Raw genomic sequence first — 23631 nt, 5'->3', positions numbered from 1 at the left:
GGGAAATTGGAAAGAGTCCAGCGGAGGGCAACAAAACTGATTAGGGGGCTGGAGCACATGACTTATGAGGAGAGGCTGCAGGAACTGGGATTGTTTAGTCTGCAAAAGAGAAGAATGAGGGGGGATTTGATAGCTGCTTTCAACTACCTGAAAGGGGGTTTCAAAGAAGATGGATCTAGACTGTTCTCAGTGGTAGCAGATGACAGAACAAGGAGTAATGGTCTCAAGTTGCAGTGGGGGAGGTTTAGGTTGGATATTAGGAAAAACTTTTTCACTAGGAAGGTGGTGAAGCACTGGAATGGGTTCCCTAGGGAGGTGGAGTCTCCTTCCTTGGAGGTTTTTAAGGCCCGGCTTGACAAAGCCCTGGCTGGGATGATTTAGTTGAGAATTGGTCCTGCTTTGAGCAGGGGGTTGGACTAGATGACCTCCGGAGGTCCCTTCCAACCCTGATATTCAATGATTCTGTGATTCTGCCACCGATAACAAAAAGGGAGGCTGTTCTCCCAAGGTCATCTCTGTGAAGTTTAAATGCAACATTTTACAGAAGCAGTATTGTTTGCAACACAGACAACACTGTTTCAGTGCTTTAAAACACAGCCAGTACTCACACACCTGTCACTGACTGGCTGACCCCAGGCAAGCCCACATGAGCCACAAGACCCCCAAAATGGTGAGTAGCTGCAGGGACAGGGGAAATCATTGTTCCCGGACCCTGCTGTACACTGGGCATGTGGCTCTTGGGCACTTGGGGAGAGCCAGCACTGTAGAGTGGGCCTGATAATCATTCCTGTCCCCACACTTTCCACAGGAGGTGATCATTATGGAAGATATCTCGCTGCTGAGGGTGAGCAGGGAATCAAGGGAGGGTCTTCTCCAAGACTGCGCCTTCTGTCCTGGCCATTATGCGGCTCGCCTGTGTGCAGCAATGGTCCCCCCCACCTATCATAGCAAAGTGGCGCGGGAAAGTTACCATTAATGGGGCAAGAAACAAAGCAGCTCTGCCGAGGAACCTGCGGCAGCGGATTGCCCAGTATCTCCACAAGAGTTTCCTGGAGATCTCTGAGGGAGATTCCCGTGAAGTGAGGTAGTGTATCAACAGCCTGTTCCGCCGCTCAGACTAGGCATGAGGTGGGAGACAAGCCTGCTTCCTGCAACCCTCCTGCCCCCAACAACTCGCTTCAGCAATTCCCAAAATCAGATCCACTTACCGGGGCCTCCTCTCTTGTCTGTGCTTCGCCAAGCTCCGACTGCTGTGACTGGCTAGCCTCCTCCGGGGTAGAGAATTGCTCCTGGCTGCATGCATCTCTGGCCTCCGAGTCATCCTCTGCCTCTGGGTCCCCCTCCCCCTCTTCGTCCAAGATTTCCTCCTCCTGGCTTGGTCCACTCTTGACTGGCATGTGAGCCACCAAAGTATCCACAGGGGCCTTCGCAGTGGAGGTGGGGCCACTGCCGAGTATCGCGTCCAGCTCTTTGTAGAACCGGCAGCTCGTGGGCGCAGCACTGGAGCAGCGGTTTGCCTCCCGTGCCTTGTGGTAGGCGTTCCGCAGCTCCTTCACTTTGACCCTTCACTGCAATGTGTCCCGGTCATGGCCCCTTTCTGTCATGCACTGTGAAATCTGTCTGTAGGTATCATAATTCCTACGGCGGGAACGCAGCTGTGACTGCACTGCCTCCTCTCCCCAAACGGGGGTCGCCTGGTGCATGGAGCAGGCATGACCACCCGGAAAGATGCGCTGAGACCACTGCACGCTGTGACAGATTTCCGTTACCAATCTGCCTGAGGCGTCAGGTGATTAGGCTGACTGCAGGATTGTTTGGGGAGGAGATGACGAAACACACCAAGGGTTTAAATTTTAAAGCTTTATTAATAAAATAATAAAATAACAGCGGAGAGTGATGGGTGTTTCCCAAATTACTTAGAGGAAGGAAGAAAGCGTTAGTGCCCCAAGCCATAACCCACTTTCATACTCACATACGCTCTACTCACGGCTGGCCAAGCCTGGGTGCAACGTAAGAAGAAGAGGGGGAAAGGTGGACGGGAGTTCGGTTTTGGGCCCAGGTCGTCTGGGGTTCGCTGTAATTTTTGCCTTGCTTGGGCTCTCAGGAGGGTTTTGGGTTTTGGGGGGTGTTGTCGTTTAGGCGCTTTGTGCCTGGTGCTTTTTGTACCAGTTTCAATTGGCTTGCTGTGGCCTTTTTGGCTGCCCAAAACACACCAGCTTTGGAGACTTTGTTTTTCCTTTTGTTGGCCTTCACCCTCACCGCCTCACTGGCTTTGACTGTTTTTGCTGGTATTTTGGAGCTTTGCTTAACTTGTTTTTTTTGTTTTGTTTTTTACGTCAGGGCAGCTGTAGATTTTTTGTTTAGCCCATGACCTTGGGCTGGGGCCAGCGTTTTATTTTTGCACAGAGCTAGCTGAAGTGCCGAGTTAACCCATTTTTTTTTTTTTTCCCTTTTGGCCTTCTGCACCCTGCAAGGAATTTTTTATTTTACATTTACACCTTTGGCCCTCCCCCGAAATGCCTTGCGATGCTTGCAACCGTGTTAGCAACATACAATGCTGATTTGCCTCCCCATGGGACGCCCTGAGGGAGAGAGTCCTTGGGCCTGTGACAGTGCGTCCCCGAACAAACAGGAAGGGGACTTTCAAATTTGCAAAGGAATGTACGGGGTGGGGCTGACAGTTGGTCACCTGAGGGCAGGGCAGTGGAGTTCAAACTGATGACCAGAGGTGAGAACAGGCATTGTGGGACACCTCCTGGAGGCCAATCGCAGTGCAGGGTGTCTACACTGGCACCGCAGCGCATAGCCCCAATGCAGGAAGTTCTACGCCTCTCGTCGGGGTTTTTTTTAGAGCGCTGCATCTGCGCAGTTTCTGCGCACTCAGTGGCTTGGCAGCATGTACACCTCAGGAGTTACAGCGCTCAGAGATGCTTTACTGCGCAGAAACTTGCCAGTGTACACGGGGCCTTAGTCAAGTCTCTGGTTGCTTCCAAATCATTGGAAGGTTCTCGGTCCCTTGGTTAGATGCTCCCATTAGTATAAGTCCAGAGGTTTGAGCAGGAAAGAGGCAAAATGGAGCAGTTTCCAGCGCCTTTTATAGCTTCTGCCATGTGGCAGGAAACCCATTGTTTCAAACCAAGCCCTCAGCACAGCTAGTGGAAAATTACAGGTAAAAGGTGGAGTTTGGAGTCACATGGGCAAGTCACATGTCCATGCCTGATTTCTCTTAGTCCCAGAAGAAGCCATTACCTATACCCCAGACAGAAGGACAGTCTATTCAGTGTCGATGGGCGTCTTCCATTGTGAGCTAAGTGTCCTTTTGATGAGCCACTTAACTTGAATAGTTCCTTCACAATGTGCAGGCTAAACACCTTGTTGGTGTTTCCCAGAAGCAAACACACTGGAAATCCAGGTATAGAGCCAATACTCATTACTTCAGATACAAAAATGATACATGCATGCAAATAGCATAATCCTATCAGCGAATCATAACCTTTGCATAGACATCTTACGTGGCACATTTTGTACAAGATTTGTTGCAGTTATATAACAGTGGTAGCAGCAATGATCTACATGGTCATAGTTTAATCAGATAATGTCACAATCGGTTACACTTGGATCACATTTTTAAATGGAAGCCAATACTGTGGAGCCTGATGCTGCATCTGTGACTTCCTGGGGCCCATGTATAATCTCCAGGTGTAACGATGCTGGTTCTGGCGGGACCCAACTGAGAGTGCCAATTCAGGACAAATTGCTTAAACAGGGCAGTTACAGCCCAATGCTGGGTTTTTTCCGCCTCTAAGGCAAACCAAACCAGCCAGACTAAGAGGACTTTGGTCTCACCCCACTGGTTTACCTCAGGATTGAAGACAAGATGGAGATGAGGCATCAGCTTTTTATAGTCTTTTCCAGGTGTAAGAACACCTCTTTGTCCTTACTGTGGAAAATTACAGCAAAATGGAGTCTGGAGTCACATGGGCAAGTTCCTGCATACTTTGCTGAGTTAAAAGGCGTATCTGCCTTCTCTCAATGGGTCAATTGTATAGCTGATGGTCCTTAATGGGCCATCAAGCAGGCTAGGCAGAGCTAACACCAACTTGTCTGGGATGTCACCCAGCAGCATAGCATAAGTTTGAAATACAGACAGTATAGAGTCAGTATTCATAACTTCAACTACAAAATTGATACACACATATAGACAGCATAATCATAACCAGCCAACCATAACCTTGTCTTAAACACCTCATTTGACCCCCTTTATACAAGATTTGGTGCCACTACAGGACTTTGGTTGCAACCATGTTCTATATGGTCCCAGATTATGTCAATAACGTCACACCAGGTCATGAGCCTCTGGGGTCCTACCCCCTGCCCAGGTTACGTTGTCCTGGGTTCCTCTGTCACCAGCCTCCTTGCACCCCCTGCTCTGACCCAGTTTGCTCTCTCCCCAGTTCCTGGTTCTGCTGCTCCATGACACTCAGCGCTTCCACCAGCGCAGGGACTCCGGACCACTCTTCCTCTTCTGGATTCTCTCCCTGCTCTGCGGGGTGTTCCCGCTCCAGACACTGGTCCGGAAGGCACTGCTGGTGAGGAGCAGCGGGGACCACGCGCAAGGGCCCCTGGGAAATCCCTCACACTCCCAGTTTTCCCAGAGGGGCAGGAAAATCCCCTTCCTTGTGGGCTGTTAACTAGCATCAGCTTTTGGGGCACTGCAGCCCCCTGTGAGCAAGCACCCATGGGGAATGTGAGTGGGGGCTCCTATCTCTCCTCCCATAGGGCTTCAGCTCTGCCCACCCCAGTGCGTGCCCTTGGGGGTCATGTCCAGAGGGGCCTGGGCTGAAAGGAGACAGCTCCAGGAATTCAGGAGCAGTTGAAATGAGGGATTGAGCGGAAACACTCAGGCAGCCTTAGCCCCACTCACTTTCCTGGTCGTCCGTGGGTCCAGGCTGGGCTTGTACCTCGCTTGCAGGTGCCATCAGTTATCCCTGAGCTTTCCTCCCCCACAGGGCCTGGTTCCTGACCTGCCACGGTTCAGCCTCTTCCTCATCTCCTATGGGCTCCAGCTTCTCCTCTTGATCATCTCTGCTTTCTCGGATGTCGCCCCAGAAACGGAGGAAATGGCCAAGAAGGTGAGAGCTCTGTGCCCCAGTCTGGGCTTTGGGGTGAGCACAGCCTGTAGACCCTGCGGGTGGCTTGGGGAGGGAGAGGATGCCAGAAGGTGCCTCAGCACAGAGGGGCTGGTGGCACGTGGGCTCCATCTCCACCCATCTTTGAGGCCAGGGTCGTGAGACAGTGTCTGTGAGGTCTCAGTGTGGGCCAGGCGGGTGGAAAGAGTCCCCACACTTCAGCCCTGCCGGGCTCTCAAGCCCTGCCTTTCAGCCTGTGCAGGTCCAGGACTGGCCAGACCTGCCCCACGTGCTCTATGGGACTCACTGTGGCCCATCCCCTTTGCCTCAGTGTGAGGCCTCCGCGATTCCACCTTGGGAGGGGGAGACGAGTCAGCTCTTGCCACAGACACAGCTGTGGTGAACAGACTCTCCTCTTTCTTTGTGTCTAGAACCCAGAGGTCACAGCCTCCTTCCTGAGCTCTATCACCTTTGGCTGGTACAGCAGGTAGGAGGGAGCCCAGGGCGGGAACAGCAAGGGGTTGCAGGCTGGGACTGAGGGTCCCGAGCAGAGCAGTGCGAGTTGTGGCAAGCCCAGGGCTGGGATGGCAGGGAGGGCATTGTGTGAGGCTGAGGTCTGCTCAGATCCTGTTCTCTTACCCTGCTGAGTATCACTGTCTGCCAGGTGCAGGGTGGGAGAAATTGTGGGTGAAATGAGTCGTTCCTGGCTTGCACTGCAGCGAGATTCCCAGAGGCAGCTCGGTTGCTTGGGACACTGCACTCAGCTTCCAGCGCCCGGTGACCCCGAGTGTTGGCGTTGTGTCTGTTCCGGGCTGGGTGTGAGGGACAGGCAGCAGGAGAGGCCTGTTTCCGCAGTGTGCAGGGTAAGGTGTTGCTGACCAGAGGCTCTCCCTGCCCCACAGGATGGTTCTGAGGGGCTATCGCAAACCCCTGGAGATGGAAGATCTCTGGGACTTGAAAGAAAACGTGAAAACGCAGCAAATCTTCAGCAGGTTTGACAGGAACATGAGGGCCCAGGTGAGGAAGGCCCGTCGGGAGCTGGAGAGACGCCGCTGCAAGAGGAGCTTGCGCGAGGCAGCCCCAGACCACAGGAATGGGCTCAGCAAGGCTCAGAGCCAAGACATCCTGGTGCTGGTAACTCCCTCGCTGCCCCCTGGGCTGGACTTGGGGCTCTGGCGCCGGGTCCCTGGGTCCCTGTGACTCTGCAGTGACGTGAGTGAGGAGGGTTGGAGGGAGCCCGCAATAGCGGCCCCACATGTCGTAAGGTTTGCGCCCCTCCCCAGCTCTCCACAGACCTGTCTCACAGCTCCCCTCTCCCTGGGCCGCCCATGCTGCCCACACGTCCCTCCCAGCCCCGGGAACCAGCCCCAAGTCTCTGGTAGGAGCGTGTGAAGCACTAACCCCTGCAGCTCCCCCACCCTTTCCCGAGCACCCATTGCTTCCACCATCCCATGCTGCCTCCCGGCCATCCGGGACTGGGCCTTGCACCTGTGCGGGGCGCCTGTCCCGGGGAAGGGTCCCTGGGCGGGGTGTCTGATCCGGGGAGAAGGGTGCCTTGGGGGGGGCACCTGTCCTGGGGAGGGGCCCCTGGGTGGGTGGGGGTTCCTGTGCAGGGTGTTTGATCCAGGGGGCCCATGGAGTGTTGGGTGTGGGGGAGGACCCTGTGGGTGTCTGACCCAGGGTGTGGGGCCGGCAGGATGCCTGTCTGGTCCAGCTCCCTTTCTCACATGCTGGCTCCGGTCTAGGAGGAGAAGCGGCCGAAGCGGAAGAAGAAGGAGGATGTGGGGGGCCCCAGCGGGGATTACCCCAAGGCCTGGCTGGCCAAGGCCCTGATCAGAACCTTTGCGGGGAACCTGCTGAAATCAGTGGCTTTCAAGCTGGTGCACGACCTGCTGGTGTTTGCCAGCCCCCAGCTGCTGAAGTGAGTCCCCATCTCTGGGCTGCCTCCACAGGGACCTCTCGCCTGCCCTGCACCCAGCCAGGAGCTAGGGCAGGCCCAGGGGGTTTCTCTTGGATGGTGCAGGGACACGCCCAGACAAGGAGGGCTGCTTCATGGTCCAAGGTTTAGCATCAGTGGCTGGTTGTTATAGATGGAATGTGGGTGTGGGAGCTCCAGGGGGCTGGTGTCTGTGTGCTGGGGGTGGTGATGTCCCCAGGGTTAGTCTCTTTGAGGCAGGGGTGGCAATTCCCTTCTGGGTCTCTGTGGGGTGGAGGGGTGTTGGGAGGGGCTGGTATCTGTGGGGCAGAGGTGTCCCCAAGGGTCTGGTCTGTGGGCAGGATTGGAGGTGGATCTGTGGGGGGCTGGTCTCTGAGGGGCAGGGGTGGCAGGATCTCTGGAGGGATGTTCTCTGTGGGACAATGGTTGTGGCGTCCCTGGGGGGGTGGTCTCTGCAGGGAGAGGGTGGTAGCATCCTTGGGGGGGGGGCTGGTCTATGCGGGGCTGGCGAGGGGTATCCCTGGGGGGCTGGTCTCTGAGGGACAGGGGTTGTGGCATCCCTAGGGGGTAGGGGAGTGGTCTCTGCAGGGAGGAGGTGGTAGCATCCTGAGCGGGAGGGCTGGTCTATGTGGGACAGGGGTTGTGGCATCCCTAGGGGGGTGGTCTCTGCAGGGAGGAGGTGGTAGCATCCTGGGGGGGAGGGCTGGTCTATGTGGGGCTGGCGGTTTCCTTGGGGGGCTGGTCTCTGTGGGTCAGAGGTCTCCCCATGCCTGGCTGGTCTCACTGGCTGCTCTGACCGTCAGACTGCTGATCTCCTTTGTTGCGGACCCCACGGCGTATGCCTGGCAGGGCTACCTCTACGCCTTGCTACTGTTTGTAACCGCGCTGGTCCAGTCGATCTGCCTGCAGCAGTACTTCCAGCTCTGCTTCTTGCTGGGCATGAGCCTGCGCACGGCACTCATGGCCGCTGTCTACAAGAAGGTCGGTGTGGGTGCCCCCATCAGGCTGCAGGACGGCGTGTGGGGCCTCCCTGCTCCCCCCAAAGCCCTGTCCCACAATACACTTCCCTCTTCCCGTGTCTTTGCCTCTCCTCCAAGGGCACCTATGGGCTGGGCCTTTGTTCCCCAGTGTAGGGGCTGGGGGCTTTGGACATCCTGGGGGTTACCTGCAGGGAGCCATGCAGTAAGAACCATGTGCACCAGGCCGCTCCCTGCTGTGATCCCCGTGCAGTGACGTGCTGGCTGCAGAGTCCTGGTGGGAGGCATTGACCCACAGCAGTGCAGCGGTCCCCAGAGCCAGGTGGGAGGCCCGGCAAGGAGGGGTGGCTCTGTAGCCAAGATCCAGCACTCAGGAGTCAGTGCAGGAAGGCTGGCAATTACCAGGAGCTGCTCTGATGCTTTAGGCCTAGACTTTGCATGCATCACGCAGCAGGGGCTGGGGGCTGGCTTAGCCCCTGGTGACTGTGCTGTCCACCTTAGGCGCTCACTGTCTCCAACGCCACCCGCAAGGAGTACACCCACGGTGAGACGGTGAACCTGATGTCGGCCGACGCCCAGAGGTTCATGGACCTGACCAACTTCATCCACCAGCTGTGGTCGGCGCCGCTACAGATCGCCCTGTCCATTGTCTTCCTGTGGTGGGAGCTGGGCCCCTCGGTCCTGGCAGGGATCGGGGTCATGGTGCTGCTCATCCCCATCAACGCTGTCCTGGCCACCAAGGCCAGAAGCATTCAGGTTAGCAGTTGGGTAGGGTCCGCTCCCCAGGCCGGCCTGGCAAAGGCTTCCTCCTTGTCCCTCTCGGCCTGAGCCCCCCACTCACCAGCCACCCCTGCATGCTGCCAGTGGCTCTCCGGAGTGGGACTGTAGATGGGGTCCGAGAGAGGAAATGCAGAGCCTGCTCGGGGCTGCCCCCTTACCCTGCAGCACCAGGCTCCAGCAGAGACCCCAGCCCAACGAGCTGACTCTCCTGCACCTGTACTGGCCCAGCCCCTGCCAGCAGGAGAGGGGCCCGCCAGGAATAGATGGGACGTGCTGGCAAGGCAAAGGAGGGATGAGTGAGCTTGGGGCCGAGATGGGGCATTTGTGGAGCTCCTGGGTTTTAGGAGCTGCTCTTTGCATTGGGCTGGGGGATCCAACTCGCCTTTCTCACTGGCAGATGAAGAACATGAAGAACAAGGATCAGCGCATGAAAATAATGAATGAGATCCTCAGTGGGATCAAGGTGAGCACCATGGACCCCACCCCCCAGTGCCTGGCTGCCCCTTCCCCTCCAGGGCATTAGGGGCGTGCTTGGCTGCCCTGCCCCCCACCAGGACACCTGGGGTTGCTGCCTGGCCATCCCCCCCCCAGGGCACATGGGGGCCCATTCTTCTCTGCATGGCAGCAGTGCTGGCAGCGCGCCCCCTTCCCCCCCGAGTCGATGGCACGTGATGATACAGGATTTGCTGCATGGGTCCAGGAAGTTGACCCCCATAATGCCCCTGGCTGGTTGTGCAACTACCTATGGGTGGGGCTGCAGGCAGGAGAGCAGGACCCAGGGCCAGTGGACGGGGTGCTGCATGCAGGTGAGATGAGCCTTGGGAGTGGGGGCCGCTGTGGGACCAGGATCCGCTTATTCTGGGTGTTGCTCAGATTCTGAAGCTGTTCGCCTGGGAGCCTTCGTTTGAGCGACAGGTTGGGGAGATCCGTGTGCGTGAGCTGAAGGGTTTGCTGCACTTTACCTACCTTCAGGCTTTTTCCATCTTCATCTTCTCCTGTGCCCCGTTCCTGGTGAGTGCACGAGGGCTGGCGGTGGTGGGAGGCCCCCGGGGAGACGGGGCTGGAGGTGGGGCTGCCTCCTGGGTGGCAAGAGGGATTGGGATATGCCCAGGGCAATAAGGCTGTGGGCGTGGATGCGCGGGTGGTTTTGGGGGAGGGGAAGAGGGATCAGGCTTTGAGGTTAGGGGGTGGGATGTGCCCAGGGGCTGACAGGCTGCGGACGGGGAGTATTGTGCCTATTCCCCCCACCATCCCATACTACTTCCCTGTGATCAGGGACTGTGACTTGCCCCTGGGCAAGGCGTCTGTCCCAGGGAAGGCAGGCAAAGCACCAACGTGTTTATTGTCCACTGTCCACTCTTCCAGAGAGACCCCAACAAGAGCTCTGGGTGGGTCCCCCAGCTGGAGCGCTGTGTGTGGGGAACACATGGGCTGGGGCCCCAGAAGAAGCACCGAGCACTGGGAGATGGGACCCCTGGCCTGAGCACGTGCCCCTGCATGCGGAGGATGGGATATCAGGCAGGAGCACAAGGTGGGGTGTACATGGGGGTGGAACTCCAGCGGGAGCATAGCGCAGTGGGGTGGAGGTGAGGGCATGGCTGCAGTGGCAGAGGCTAACACCCCCCTACCCCAGGTCTCTGTGGCCAGCTTCGCCGTCTACGTCATGGTGGATGAGAAGAACGTCCTAGACGCACAGAAGGCATTTACCTCCATCTCCCTCTTCAACGTGCTGCGCTTCCCCATGGCCATGCTGCCCATGGTCATCTCCTCCTTGGTGCAGGTGAGCACCCCGGGCAGGACGGAGAGAAAGAGGGTTGAGTCTTGGGCCCTTTTGTTAACCCCCAAATGCATCATATGGTTCAGGCTCGGCATGTGGGGCTGAGGTATCAGGGCTCGGCATGTGGGGCTCAGGGCAGGGGGCTCATGTGGCCAGTCTTTGGGCCAAGGAATCAGCATGTGGGGCACAGGGCTCAGAGTGCTGGTTGCAGGACTCAGTGGGGAGTGGGAGGACTTGTGTTGCAGGGCTCCATACCCGCCCGGCATCTAATTTATTTCCTCTGTTGTTTGCGTGTGTTGCGGTGGCACTCAGAGGCCCTGCCAGGATTGGAGCTGCAGTTCTTCGAGTAGTGTCCTTTTGGGTGCTCCACTGTAGTTGCGGCAGCGCTTCCTGCCCTGGGATCGGAGATCTTTGGTAGCAGCGCCCGTCAGGCCGCACGTGTTCCTCCCCGTCTCGCGCCGTGAGCGGCGTCTATATAGCGCTGTGCAGTCCAACCACCCTCAGTTCCTTCTCAGCCGCCCTTGGTCTGGGATGGGATCCTGAGCAGAGCCCTTCAGACATCCCTAGCCTTTAGTAATGGCAGTAACAGTCTTGTTTCTGTTCTTTTGTAGATACTCGCCGTTTCCTTGCATTTTTCTACCCCCTAAAAAAAAAAAAAATTCCATTGCTCTTTCCTCCCCGTTATTCTTTAGCTTAGCAAAGGTTTTCCTTTTTTAATACGCCTTTCCCGATCGGGAGACTCTCCCTGCTCGTTTATGCCTAGATCCCCCAGGTTTAAGAGGTGCCTGTCTTGCTGTGAAGCCATCCCCGTGAGTGATGGTCACTCCTGGTGCATACGCTGCCTCGGTGAGGGACACGTCTCTCAAAAGTGTACCTGCTGCCTCAACTTGAAGGCCCGTGAACTGAGGCTAAAACTTTTACTCATGGAGAGTTCTCTGCGACCAGCCTCAGACCCTGGCCCCGATACCTCTCCTATGCGGTGCTCACCATCCATACGGTTATCAGCCAACCCTCACCTACTGTGCAACACCAAGAGGAAACCCACCCTCTCCCGCCCAGGTGAAAAGAAAAGGGCCACTAGCTTCCCCTCTAAGGAGCTGCCTCAGAAAAAGGCATCCCCGGCGAAATCTGAGGATGTTGCAGTTACAGACGTGAGACAGCTCCCATGACTGTCTGGGCACGTCCAGTACCGGTGCGAAGGACAGGTCCAAGGACCCTAAATGGACAGGATCACATTGTCTCTTGTCACTGAGAAAGACAGTGTAAGACTTTCAAAAGCGGTACCCACTGCTCCAACAAAGATAATCCTCGGTGCTTCGGCACCAACTAAACCGCCAGCACCAAGCAAGCCCTTGGCACCTATGCTAGCAGTTCTCAATCTGGGGTCCGCGGTCCCCTGGGGGTCCACGAGCCCTTTCAGGGGGGCCACCGGGCCCCACAGCTGAAACCCGGTGCGCTGAGCCCTGGCGCCCCCGTGTGGGGCTGAAGCTGGGAGCAAACCTGAACAATGTGCCAATTACTGACACTGACAACTGAAACTGACACTTTTAGCCAACGCTATGCAATTACCTACGACGTGGCATCAGATGCCTGACTAGGACGCTGTGTCCTATCTGCCTCAGTAGACATCACTCCGAAGTCACTTCCATCTAGGGGCACTGCTCTGCAGTCACCTACAGTGGAGCATCCATAGCGACATCACTCAAAGAATCATAGAATCATAGAATCATAGAATATCAGAGTTGGAAGGGACCTCAAGAGGTCATCTAGTCCAACCCCCTGCTCAAAGCAGGACCAATTCCCAGCTAAATCATCCCAGCCAGGGCTTTGTCAAGCTGGGCCTTAAAAACCTCCAAGGAAGGAGACTCCACCACCTCCCTAGGTAACCCATTCCAGTGTTTCACCACCCTCCTAGTGAAATAGTTTTTCCTGATATCCAACCTGGACTTCCCCCACCGCAACTTGAGACCATTGCTCCTTGTTCTGTCATCTGCCACCACTGAGAACAGCCGAGCTCCATCCTCTTTGGAACCCCCCTTCAGGTAGTTGAAGGCTGCTATCAAATCCCCCCTCATTCTTCTCTTCTGGAGACTAAACAATCCCAGTTCTCTCAGCCTCTCCTCATAAGTCATATGCTCCAGACCCCTAATCATTTTTGTTGCCCTCCGCTGGACTCTTTCCAATTTTTCCACATCCTTCTTGTAGTGTGGGGCCCAAAACTGGACACAGTATTCCAGATGAGGCCTCACCAATGTCGAATAAAGGGGAACGATCACGTTCCTCGATCTGCTGGCAATGCCCCTACTTATACAGCCCAAAATGCCGTTAGCCTTCTTGGCAACAAGAGCACACTGTTGACTCATATCCAGCTTCTCGTCCACTGTGACCCCTAGGTCCTTTTCAGCAGAACTGCTACCTAGCCATTCGGTCCCTAGTCTGTAGCAGTGCATGGGATTCTTCCGTCCTAAGTGCAGGACTCTGCACTTGTCCTTGTTGAACCTCATCAGGTTTTTTTCTGCCCAATCCTCTAATTTGTCTAGGTCCCTCTGTATCCGATCCCTACCCTCTAGTGTATCTACCACGCCTCCTAGTTTAGTGTCATCTGCAAACTTGCTGAGAGTGCAGTCCACACCATCCTCCAGATCATTAATAAAGATATTAAACAAAACCGGCCCCAGGACCGACCCTTGGGGCACTCCACTTGAAACCGGCTGCCAACTAGACATGGAGCCATTGATCACTACCCGTTGAGCCCGACGATCTAGCCAGCTTTCTATCCACCTTACAGTCCATTCATCCAGCCCATACTTCTTTAACTTGGTGGCAAGAATACTGTGGGAGACAGTATCAAAAGCTTTGCTAAAGTCAAGAAATAACACATCCACTGCTTTCCCCTCATCCACAGAGCCAGTTATCTCATCATAGAAGGCAATTAGGTTAGTCAGGCACGACTTCCCCTTCGTGAATCCGTGCTGACTGTTCCTGATCACTTTCCTTTCCTCTAAATGTTTCATAATTGATTCCTTGAGGACCTGCTCCATAATTTTTCCAGGGACTGAGGTGAGGCTGACTGGCCTGTAGTTCCCCGGATCCTCCTTCTTCCCTTTTTTAAAGATGGGCACTACATTAGCCTTTTTCCAGTCATCTGGGACCTCCCCCGATCGCCATGAGTTTTCAAAAATAATGGCTAATGGCTCTGCAATCTCACCCGCCAACTCCTTTAGCACCCTCGGATGCAGCGCATCCGGCCCCATGGACTTGTGCACGTCCAGTTTTTCTAAATAGTCCCGAACCACTTCTTTCTCCACAGAGGGCTGGTCACCTTCTCCCCATGCTGTACTGCCCAGTGCAGCAATCTGGGAGCTGACCTTGTGCGTGAAAACAGAGGCAAAAAAATCATTGAGTACATTAGCTTTTTCCACATCCTCGGTCACTAGGTTGCCTCCCTCATTCAGTAAGGGGCCCACACTTTCCTTGATTTTCTTCTTGTTGCTAACATACCTGAAGAAACCCTTCTTGTTACTCTTAACATCTCTTGCTAACTGCAACTCCAAGTGTGATTTGGCCTTCCTGATTTCACTCCTGCACGCCTGAGCAATATTTTTATACTCCTCCCTGGTCATTTGTCCAATCTTCCACTTCTTATAAGCCTCTTTTTTGCGTTTAAGATCAGCAAGGATTTCACTGTTTAGCCAAGCTGGTCGCCTGCCATATTTACTATTCTTTCTACACATCGGGATGGTTTGTTCCTGCAACCTCAATAAGGATTCTTTAAAATACAGCCAGCTCTCCTGGACCCCTTTGCCCTTCATGTTATTCTCCCAGGGGAAGAAGAAGGAAAGGTTACTCCCCCTGTGCAGTAACGGAGGTTCTGAGAGATGTGTCCCCCTACGGGTGCTCCACTACCCACCCTCCGTCCTCTGCTTCGGAGTTCAAACATAAACTCTGCAGTAGAGCAGGAACTGAGGGTGGTTGGACCGCAGAGCGCTATATAGATGGTGGGAGACAGGGAGGAGCACATGTGCAGCCCGACATGTGCAGATCTCCGATCCCAGGTGCAGGAGGCACTGTTGCACCTACAGGGGAGCGTCCATAGGGACACACATCTCGAAGACCCCCGGTTACTGCACAGGGGGAGTAACCTTCTCTTCCGGATGCTGCACACGCAGACATATGGTCCCTGCCTTATTGTTCAATCTCTTGGGAAATACAGAGCTGGGGAGCTGCCCCCAGGGTGTGAGGGTTGGGCAGGAAGATTCTGGAGCTCTCTACCCCACTCGGATGGATCTTGTGTCTCACCTGTGTGACATCCCCTTTTGCTTCCTACAGACCAGCGTGTCCACCGAGCGGCTGGAGCGGTACCTGGGGAGTGGCGACCTGGACCCCTCAGCCATAAGACGTGACCCCAGTGTTGGTAAATAAACTGCCAGGTCTCACAGCGGGTCCCTGATGTGTCTGTGGGGGGCCTGCAGCCACATCATGGGTGTGCAGGGCCCTCAAATACAACTCCCCATCAGCACCACTGCATGTGGGGGGCACTTGGGCACAACCCCCCCCCACTCCCACCCCGTGTGTGGGGCCCCCAGGCACAATCCCCCCCTCCACTCCTTACCCCATGTATGGGGCCCTTACATACACCCCCCCCTTGCACCTTGTGTGGGGGCACCTGGTTTGCAGGGTCCTGTGGTACAACAACCCTCCCCTCATGTGCAGGGCCCTTTGGGGAGGATTTCCCCCCTCGGCCCAAATCCAGGATCCACTAGGCATGAGGGGGAGCCCCCGAGTGGGCTGCTGGCTCCTGGGAGCTGGACACACAGAGTTTGGTTTGGGCTGGGGAGGGAACTGTCCCCCCCCCAGTCTCTGAGACACTACCCGTTCTCTTGGCAGACTGCGCGATTCAGTTCTCCGAGGCCTCCTTTGCCTGGGAGCAGGGTGCCGAGCCTGCGATCAGAGAGTGAGTGTGCTGCGTCCGGGGCCTGGTGCTGTGCTGGGGGGCTCCCTTCTCTGTTACTGACCTGCCAGGCAATCGCCCTGTGCTGTCATGGGTGGAACACAGCCCCCGGTGGGGCCTGGGACTGCAGGACACACGTCCCCCAGAGCAGAGACACGGCAGCTGGAAACACCTGCTTCGCTGGCTTGTTCTCGCTGACCACATGGTCTGGGTCCTTTCATGACATTTCCAACCACGTGCAAGGCCCGGGTGGCAAGTCCAGGAGACGCAGGAGTCCGGGAAGGAGCCTGCGGTTAGCCTGGGTAACGTAGCTGTTAGGGATGTAAAAGTTTAACCGGTTAACCAAGAGGCTTGAGGCTTATCGATTTCTGTTAACAATTAAACTCCACCCTAGGTCCTGGCTGCTGCCCTGCGCCCGGGATCCTGGTTGCTGCCACCCGCGCCCAGCATCCTGCTGCCGCCGCAGTGCAGACCCCCGGGGGCGGGATGGCAGCCAGGACCCTGGGCACTGGCTGGCAACCAGGATGCCGGGCGCAGGGACAGCAGCAGGGATCCCCGGGCGTGGGGCGGCAGTGGAGCCCTGCCTAAAACATGGGGGTGCTGCAGCAGCCCCTGCACCCCTAGTTCCACAGTTAAACGTTTACGCATGTAACCGATAGAATTTCAATTGGTTAGATGGTTATTGTTTTTACACGTTATTTACATCCCTGGTAGCTGCTCAGCGCTGCTCTGAGTCCCACTCAGATCTCTCGTCCTTCCAGGGTCACTTTGGATATCAAGCCTGGGCGTCTGGTGGCTGTGGTCGGGGCGGTGGGCTCAGGGAAATCCTCACTGGTGTCAGCCGTGCTAGGAGAGATGGAAAACCTCAAGGGGCACATTAACATCCAGGTGAGAGGAGCTGCCCCGGGTGGAGGAGGCCCCGTGAGCTGCCGTCAGATCCTGGGGGGCACTTAAGAGTGCCCACCCCAGGCAGAGATGTGAACAGCCTGGCCAGGCACCAAGCCCTCCCCCCCCCCCCCGCCAGAATCCAGGCCAAATCACCTCGGTCATGACTTGCAGATTTCCCTGGTATTCCAGCTTTGGGACACCCTCTAGCTCTGCTGGTGCCCCTCAGCCCCGCCCCACAGCCCCACTGCTCTTCCAGCCCTGGGCTCCCTACATGCATATCTTTGCCAATGCCCCTCAATCCTGATCTGCAGCCCCCCGCTACTCAAATCGTCCCTACCCAACTCTGCCAATACCCTTCAGTCCTCCCTCACACACTTCACGCTATTGCCAGCATGGAAGCTCCGGACATCCACTGTCACGACCGATCACATGGCAGCTTGGTGCCATGGACAGATATCCACCCAGCTCATGGAAGTGAGAGGAAACCCTTGGTCTGTAGGGTGGAAAGGCTAGTTAGGGTCCTAGCCTCCAGCACCCTCTTTCCCCTAAGTCCTGGGGAGATGCAGTGAACAACATTTACCCTGCAGGACATTGAATGTCACAGGAATTATCTGCTCTGCCAAGCTGTCTGTTAAGAACCAAAGCACAAACCCCATACTGGTTATGAGTTCTGTACTTACATTTCAGGAAAGATGTGGACAAATTGGAGAAAGCCCAGAGAAGAGCAACAAAAATGATGAAAGGTCTAGAAAACATGACCTGTGAGGGAAGATTTTAAAAATTGGGTTTGTTTAATCTGGAGAAGAGAAGACTGAGAGGGGACATGATAACAGTTTTCAAGTACATAAAAGGTTGTTACATGGAGGAGGGAGAAAAATTGTTCTCCTTAACCTCTGAGGATAGGACAAGAAGCAATGGGTTTAAATTGCAGCAAGAGAAGTTTAGGTTGGACATAAGGAAAAACATCCTGTCAGGGTGGTTAAGCACTGGAATAAATTGCATAGGGAGGTCGTGGAATCTCTTTCATTGGAGATTTTTAAGAGCAGGTTAGACAAACACCTGTCAGGGATGGTCTATAATACTTAGTCCGGCCGTGAGTGCAGGGGACTGGACTAGACGAGGTCCCTTCCAGTTCTATGATTCTATTATTTCACTAGCCAAGTATCAAGTGTAAACTCCTCAGGCACTATAACAGCCTAACCAGAGAGTCTCAGACAGTCCCCTTGGGTACTCTGATCTATCTTGTCACCAAGGTAAACTTATCTTTGTGAGAGATGGTCCTTTACACCAAAAATCACAACAACATTCAGTTACTCCCAGTCCCAAAGGACCAGTCACTTACCTCAGGTCAATTGCACCTTAGATCTAACACCAAAGACAACGTTTGTAGCCAATCCTGTAATAAATTAACTAAAGATTTATTAACTAAGAAAAAGAAATGAGTGTTATTTACAAGGTTAAAGCAAATAAACAAACACACACAAATGGGTTCCAATCTAAAGTTTCAAAAAGTAATAGAAGCATCTATAATAAGCAAGCTCTATGTGTTCTTTAGGGCTAACCCAGGCGAAGCACTAGGGATCTTTTGTTTATGCCTAGTAATCCTCGCCCTCAAAGTCCAAGCGATATAAAAGATCCAGCTTCTTCTTTAGCAGGAATTTTTATGATCTTCCCCCAGAGCTCAAGCTGATGGGATGAGTCCTCTTCATGGGGGTTGGGGGAGCAATTAACAAAGTTTTTGTCCTCTGATGTTTCACAATGGCTCCTTTGTTTCAATGGGCTTTCTTGGTGGGCAGGGCCTAACCACGTCAGTGGGAAGCCAGCATCTTACATTAGTTAATGCTTCGTTCCTGGTTCGCAAGGTACACAGTTACAGAGGATTACAAAGTAAATGCTCAATATAACCTTATAATGTGGGGTACAGATGTTGTAAGTGAGATTACTACATGCAGCTCCTACCAGCATTTCATAATGTCTAACCACATTCTCATACACTTAATCTTTATTTGAACAACGCTGACACAGAGCTGAGCCAGACTGGTGTCTAGCGATGTATTGGTCGGTGTTCAGTTGAGGCCTAGAGGCCTTGGCATGAGCTGGCACCTGGTCTGCCATGTCACAACCTCATCTTGGCTTTGTCTAGTTCCCTGCACAGAGGATGTGACTGCTCCCACCCCGGGCCCATCTCCCCCATCCCTCCTTTCCCCAGCCCCTAGCCCAGGGCCCAAGTCCTGCGCTGACTGGATGAGGCAGCTGTGATTGGGCTCTTCCCTCCAGGGCTCTGTGGCCTACGTTCCCCAGCAGGCCTGGATCCAGAACGCCACGCTGAAGGACAACATTCTCTTTGGGTCAGAACTGGATGAGGCTAGGTACCAGCGGGTTGTGGAAGCCTGTGCTCTCCTTCCAGACCTGAAGCTGCTCCCTGGAGGTGACCTCACGGAGATTGGAGAGAAGGTATTGGCACTGGGCATGTTGGGGAAGGCTGGGAGGAGGCGTCCCGGGGAGTAGGTGGGGGATAGAGGGGGGAGGTGTCTGGGGGTGGCGCAGAGAGGGGGGAGGGTGTTGTGAGTGTATGAAGCTGGAGGGTGGTGTGGTAGCAGCAATGGGTGGCTCGTGGGTGTATGAGGAAAGTAGAAGAGGAGGAGGAGGATGTATGTGGAGTGGGGGAGGTGCATGGGCGTCTGAGGCTGAGGAGGACTGTTTGGTGGTGGGAGCATCAGCCCCTGGGTGTGTATTTGGGAGGTAATGATGGCAGACACTGGGGGAGTGTCTGGAGCTCCTAGGGGTGGGATGGGGGTGGCAGAGAACGTGTGGCGCTCGGGGGGGGGGCTATCTGGAGCACGTGGGGATGGGGGGGTTCAGAGAGCATATGGGGCACAGGGAGGCTGTCTGGAGCACGGGGGTGGGATAGGGTGCTGGGGTGCAGAGAGAATATGGTGCTCAGGGTCTGTCTGGAGCATGGAGGGGAAGTGGGGGTGGCAGAGAGCGTGTGGTGCTCGGGGGGACTGTCTGGAGAACATGTGGGTAGGGTGGGGGTGCAGAGGGCGTAGGCGCGTGTGGTGCTCAGGGTCTGTCTGGAGCATGTAGGGGTAGGGTGGGGGATGCAGAGAGCATGTGTTGCTCGGAGGGACTGTCTGGAGAACATGTGGGTAGGGTGGAGGTGCGGAGGGCGTAGGAGCATGTGATGCTCAGGCTCCGTCTGGAGCATGGAGGGGAAGTGAGGGGTGCAGAGAGCGTGTGGTGCTCGGGGGGGCTGTCTGGAGCATGTAGGGGTAGGGTGGGGGGTGCAGAGAGCGTGTGGTGCTCGGGGGGACTGTCTGGAGAACATGTGGGTAGGGTTGGGGTGCGGAGGGCGTAGGAGCGTGTGATGCTCAGGCTCCGTCTGGAGCATGTAGGGGTAGGGTGGGGGGTGCAGAGAGCGTGTGGTGCTCGGGGGGGCTGTCTGGAGAACATGTGGGTAGGGTTGGGGTGCGGAGGGCGTAGGAGCATGTGATGCTCAGGGTCTGTCTGGAGCATGTAGGGGTAGGTTGGAGGTGCAGAGAGCATGTGGTGCTTGGGGGGGCTGTCTGGGGCATGTAGCAGTAGGTGGGGGTGACAGAGAGCGTGTGGTGCTCGGGGGGGCTGTCTGGAGAACATGTGGGTAGGGTGGGGGTGCGGAGGGCGTAGGAGCATGTGATGCTCAGGCTCCGTCTGGAGCATGGAGGGGAAGTGGGGGGTGCAGAGAGCGTGTGGTGCTCGGGGGGGCTGTCTGGAGCATGTAGGGGTAGGGTGGGGGGTGCAGAGAGCGTGTGGTGCTCGGGGGGACTGTCTGGAGAACATGTGGGTAGGGTTGGGGTGCGGAGGGCGTAGGAGCGTGTGATGCTCAGGCTCCGTCTGGAGCATGTAGGGGTAGGGTGGGGGGTGCAGAGAGCGTGTGGTGCTCGGGGGGGCTGTCTGGAGAACATGTGGGTAGGGTTGGGGTGCGGAGGGCATAGGAGCGTGTGGTGCTCAGGCTCCGTCTGGAGCATGTAGGGGTAGGGTGGGGGGTGCAGAGAGCGTGTGGTGCTCGGGGGGGCTGTCTGGAGCATGTAGGGGTAGGGTGGGGGGTGCAGAGAGCGTGTGGTGCTCGGGGGGGCTGTCTGGAGAACATGTGGGTAGGGTTGGGGTGCGGAGGGCGTAGGCGCGTGTGGTGCTCAGGGTCTGTCTGGAGCATGTAGCAGTAGGTGGGGGGTGCAGAGAGCGTGTGGTGCTCGGGGGGGCTGTCTGGAGAACATGTGGGTAGGGTTGGGGTGCAGAGGGCGTAGGAGCGTGTGATGCTCAGGGTCTGTCTGGAGCATAGAGGGGAAGTGGGGGGTGCAGAGAGCGTGTGGTGCTCGGGGGGACTGTCTGGAGAACATGTGGGTAGGGTTGGGGTGCGGAGGGCATAGGAGCGTGTGGTGCTCAGGCTCTGTCTGGAGCATGTAGGGGTAGGGTGGGGGGTGCAGAGAGCATGTGGTGCTTGGGGGGGCTGTCTGGAGCATGTAGCAGTAGGTGGGGGGTGCAGAGAGCATGTGGTGCTCGGGGGGGGCTGTCTGGAGCATGTAGCAGTAGGTTGGGGGTGACAGAGCGTGTGGTGCTCGGGGGGGCTGTCTGGAGAACATGTGGGTAGGGTTGGGGTGCAGAGGGCGTAGGAGCATGTGATGCTCAGGGTCTGTCTGGAGCATGTAGGGGTAGGTTGGAGGTGCAGAGAGCATGTGGTGCTTGGGGGGGGCTGTCTGGAGCATGTAGCAGTAGGTTGGGGGTGACAGAGAGCGTGTGGTGCTCGGGGGGGCTGTCTGGAGAACATGTGGGTAGGGTTGGGGTGCGGAGGGCGTAGGAGCATGTGATGCTCAGGGTCTGTCTGGAGCATGTAGGGGTAGGTTGGGGGTGCAGAGAGCGTGTGGTGCTTGGGGGGGCTGTCTGGAGCATGTAGCAGTAGGTGGGGGGTGCAGAGAGCGTGTGGTGCTCGGGGGGGCTGTCTGGAGCATGTAGCAGTAGGTGGGGGGTGCAGAGAGCATGTGGTGCTCGGGGGGGCTGTCTGGAGCATGGAGGGGAAGTGGGGGTGGCAGAGAGCGTGTGGTGCTCGGGAGAGCTGTCTGGAGAACATGTGGGTAGGGTGGGGGTGCAGAGGGCGTAGGCGCGTGTGGTGCTCAGGGTCTGTCTGGAGCATGTAGGGGTAGGGTGGAGGTGCAGAGAGCGTGTGGTGCTCGGGGAGGGCTGTCTGGAGCATGTAGCAGTAGGTTGGGGGTGACAGAGAGCGTGTGGTGCTCGGGGGGGCTGTCTGGAGAACATGTGGGTAGGGTGGGGGTGCGGAGGGCGTAGGCGCGTGTGGTGCTCAGGCTCCGTCTGGAGCATGTAGCAGTAGGTTGGGGGTGACAGAGAGCGTGTGGTGCTCGGGGGGGCTGTCTGGAGAACATGTGGGTAGGGTGGGGGTGCGGAGGGCGTAGGAACGTGTGGTGCTCAGGGTCTGTCTGGAGCATGGAGGGGTAGGGTGTGGGGTGCAGAGAGCGTGTGGTGCTCGGGGGGGCTGTCTGGAGAACATGTGGGTAGGGTTGGGGTGCGGAGAGCATGTGGTGCTCGGGGGGGGCTGTCTGGAGCATGTAGCAGTAGGTTGGGGGTGACAGAGCGTGTGGTGCTCGGGGGGGCTGTCTGGAGAACATGGGGCTGGGTGAGGGTGAGAGAGCACTGGTGAAAGACTTTGCTCCCCTCGGTCAGCACACTGGGGTGCAGGGAGAGCCCCAGGACGTACAAGCGGGTGCTTTCCCCACCAGGGCATTAACCTGAGCGGGGGCCAGAAGCAGCGGGTCAGCTTGGCTAGGGCTGTGTACAACGACGCAGATATCTACCTGCTGGACGACCCTCTGTCGGCCGTGGATGCTCACGTGGGAAAGCACCTCTTTGACCAGGTGCTGGGGCCGGACGGGCTGCTGCAGGGCAAGGTGAGAACAGCCCCGAGCTGATCGGGGCAGGGAGCAGTCCCCCCCAGCAGATCCCCCCATCAACCCTCGTCTGGGGCACTTCTGGTCTGGCCCCCTCTGTGGCCAGGGAAGCCTCTTAGTGGTTTAAGGGGGGGCTTGAACAAGGGGCTGGGTGGGCAGTTCTGTGCAGTTGGCAACAGGAACACCTCCAGGCTCTCCACTGGGGGTGTGAGTGGAGGAGGGGGGCCCTGTGCATCCCCAGCCAGGGGTGAGGATAGATGACAGAGTGCCCCGTGGGTTCCCAGCCAGGGGTGGGGGAGGGCAAGGGGGACCCCGTGCATCCCCAGGTGGGGGTGAAGGGGCCTGATGGGGAGCCCTGCAGGTCCCCAGCCGGGGGCGGGAGTGGGCGAGGGGGAGCCCCGCGGTTCGCTGGCCGGGGGCAGGAGTGGGCGAGGGGGAGCCCTGTGGGTCCCCGGCCGGGGGTGGGCAAGGGGGAGCCCCACGGTTCGCTGGCCGGGGGCGGGGGTGGGCGAGGGGGAGCCCTGCGGGTCCCCGGCCAGGAGTGGGCGAGGGGGACCCCTGTGGGTCCCGGGGCGGGAGTGGGCGAGGGGGACCCCTGTGGGTCCCCGGCCAGAGGCGGGAGTGGGCGAGGGGGACCCCTGCGTGTCCCCGGCCAGGGGCGGGAGTGGGCGAGGGGGACCCCTGCGGGTCCTCAGCTGGAGGTGGGGATGGCATGTGTTTCCAGCCAGGGGCACGGGGGTGGAGGGTCCTGTAGCTGCTGTGCCCTGTAACCTGTGCGCCATTCTTTGTGGTAGACCCGGATCCTGGTAACACACAGTGTCAGTTTCCTGCCAAGGACGGATGAGATTGTGGTGCTGGTGGCCGGTGCTGTGTCTGAGCAGGGCTCCTACAGCACCTTGCTGGCTAACGGGGGGGCCTTCGCTCAGCTCCTGAGCACGTATGGGAACCAGGAGGGCAACACCCCCGAGGGGGAGGCCACAGGTATGAGGGCATGTGCTGGGCCCAGGGTTAGCTTCATACAGGTGCCCTTCATACAGTGCCGATGGAGTCCTGTTTTGTGCTACGTATACCCAGAATGCCCCAGTGTTGGGGGGAGGGAAGGAGACAGCCCTAACTCACCCACCTGGGGTTCGCCTCTGTTAATGAGGGTGACACTAATACAAGGAAAGCCTTGGCCTATGCTGTCTCCGGAGCTTGGGTCTGTCTCTGCAGGGCCCTTCTGTTTCTGCCCCTTTCCCTCTGCCTTGGGGTGGGCCA

The 23631-nt window shown here is 56.9% G+C and overlaps 1 protein-coding gene across 3 annotated transcripts in view; it reads left to right on the top strand.

The window, feature by feature from the left end:
• The window catches only part of ABCC2 (ATP binding cassette subfamily C member 2), a 64111-nt gene that overhangs the window by 24980 nt on the left and 15500 nt on the right, over positions 1-23631 (top strand). For all 3 annotated transcript variants that reach the window (XM_065553597.1, XM_065553595.1, XM_065553598.1), the window contains 16 exons: positions 4455-4589; positions 5010-5132; positions 5561-5616; positions 6032-6263; positions 6875-7050; positions 7869-8046; positions 8544-8798; positions 9220-9285; positions 9696-9833; positions 10456-10602; positions 14929-15013; positions 15487-15553; positions 16312-16438; positions 18716-18892; positions 22207-22374; positions 23169-23355. In XM_065553597.1, coding sequence (XP_065409669.1) covers positions 4455-4589; positions 5010-5132; positions 5561-5616; positions 6032-6263; positions 6875-7050; positions 7869-8046; positions 8544-8798; positions 9220-9285; positions 9696-9833; positions 10456-10602; positions 14929-15013; positions 15487-15553; positions 16312-16438; positions 18716-18892; positions 22207-22374; positions 23169-23355 — 2317 coding nt within the window. The remainder of the gene's footprint in view (positions 1-4454; positions 4590-5009; positions 5133-5560; positions 5617-6031; positions 6264-6874; positions 7051-7868; positions 8047-8543; positions 8799-9219; positions 9286-9695; positions 9834-10455; positions 10603-14928; positions 15014-15486; positions 15554-16311; positions 16439-18715; positions 18893-22206; positions 22375-23168; positions 23356-23631) is intronic.

This window comes from Chrysemys picta, chromosome 7 (genome assembly GCF_011386835.1).
Source record: "Chrysemys picta bellii isolate R12L10 chromosome 7, ASM1138683v2, whole genome shotgun sequence".
NCBI lineage: Eukaryota > Metazoa > Chordata > Testudines > Emydidae > Chrysemys > Chrysemys picta.
This window is presented reverse-complemented; position numbering and strand designations above follow the sequence as displayed.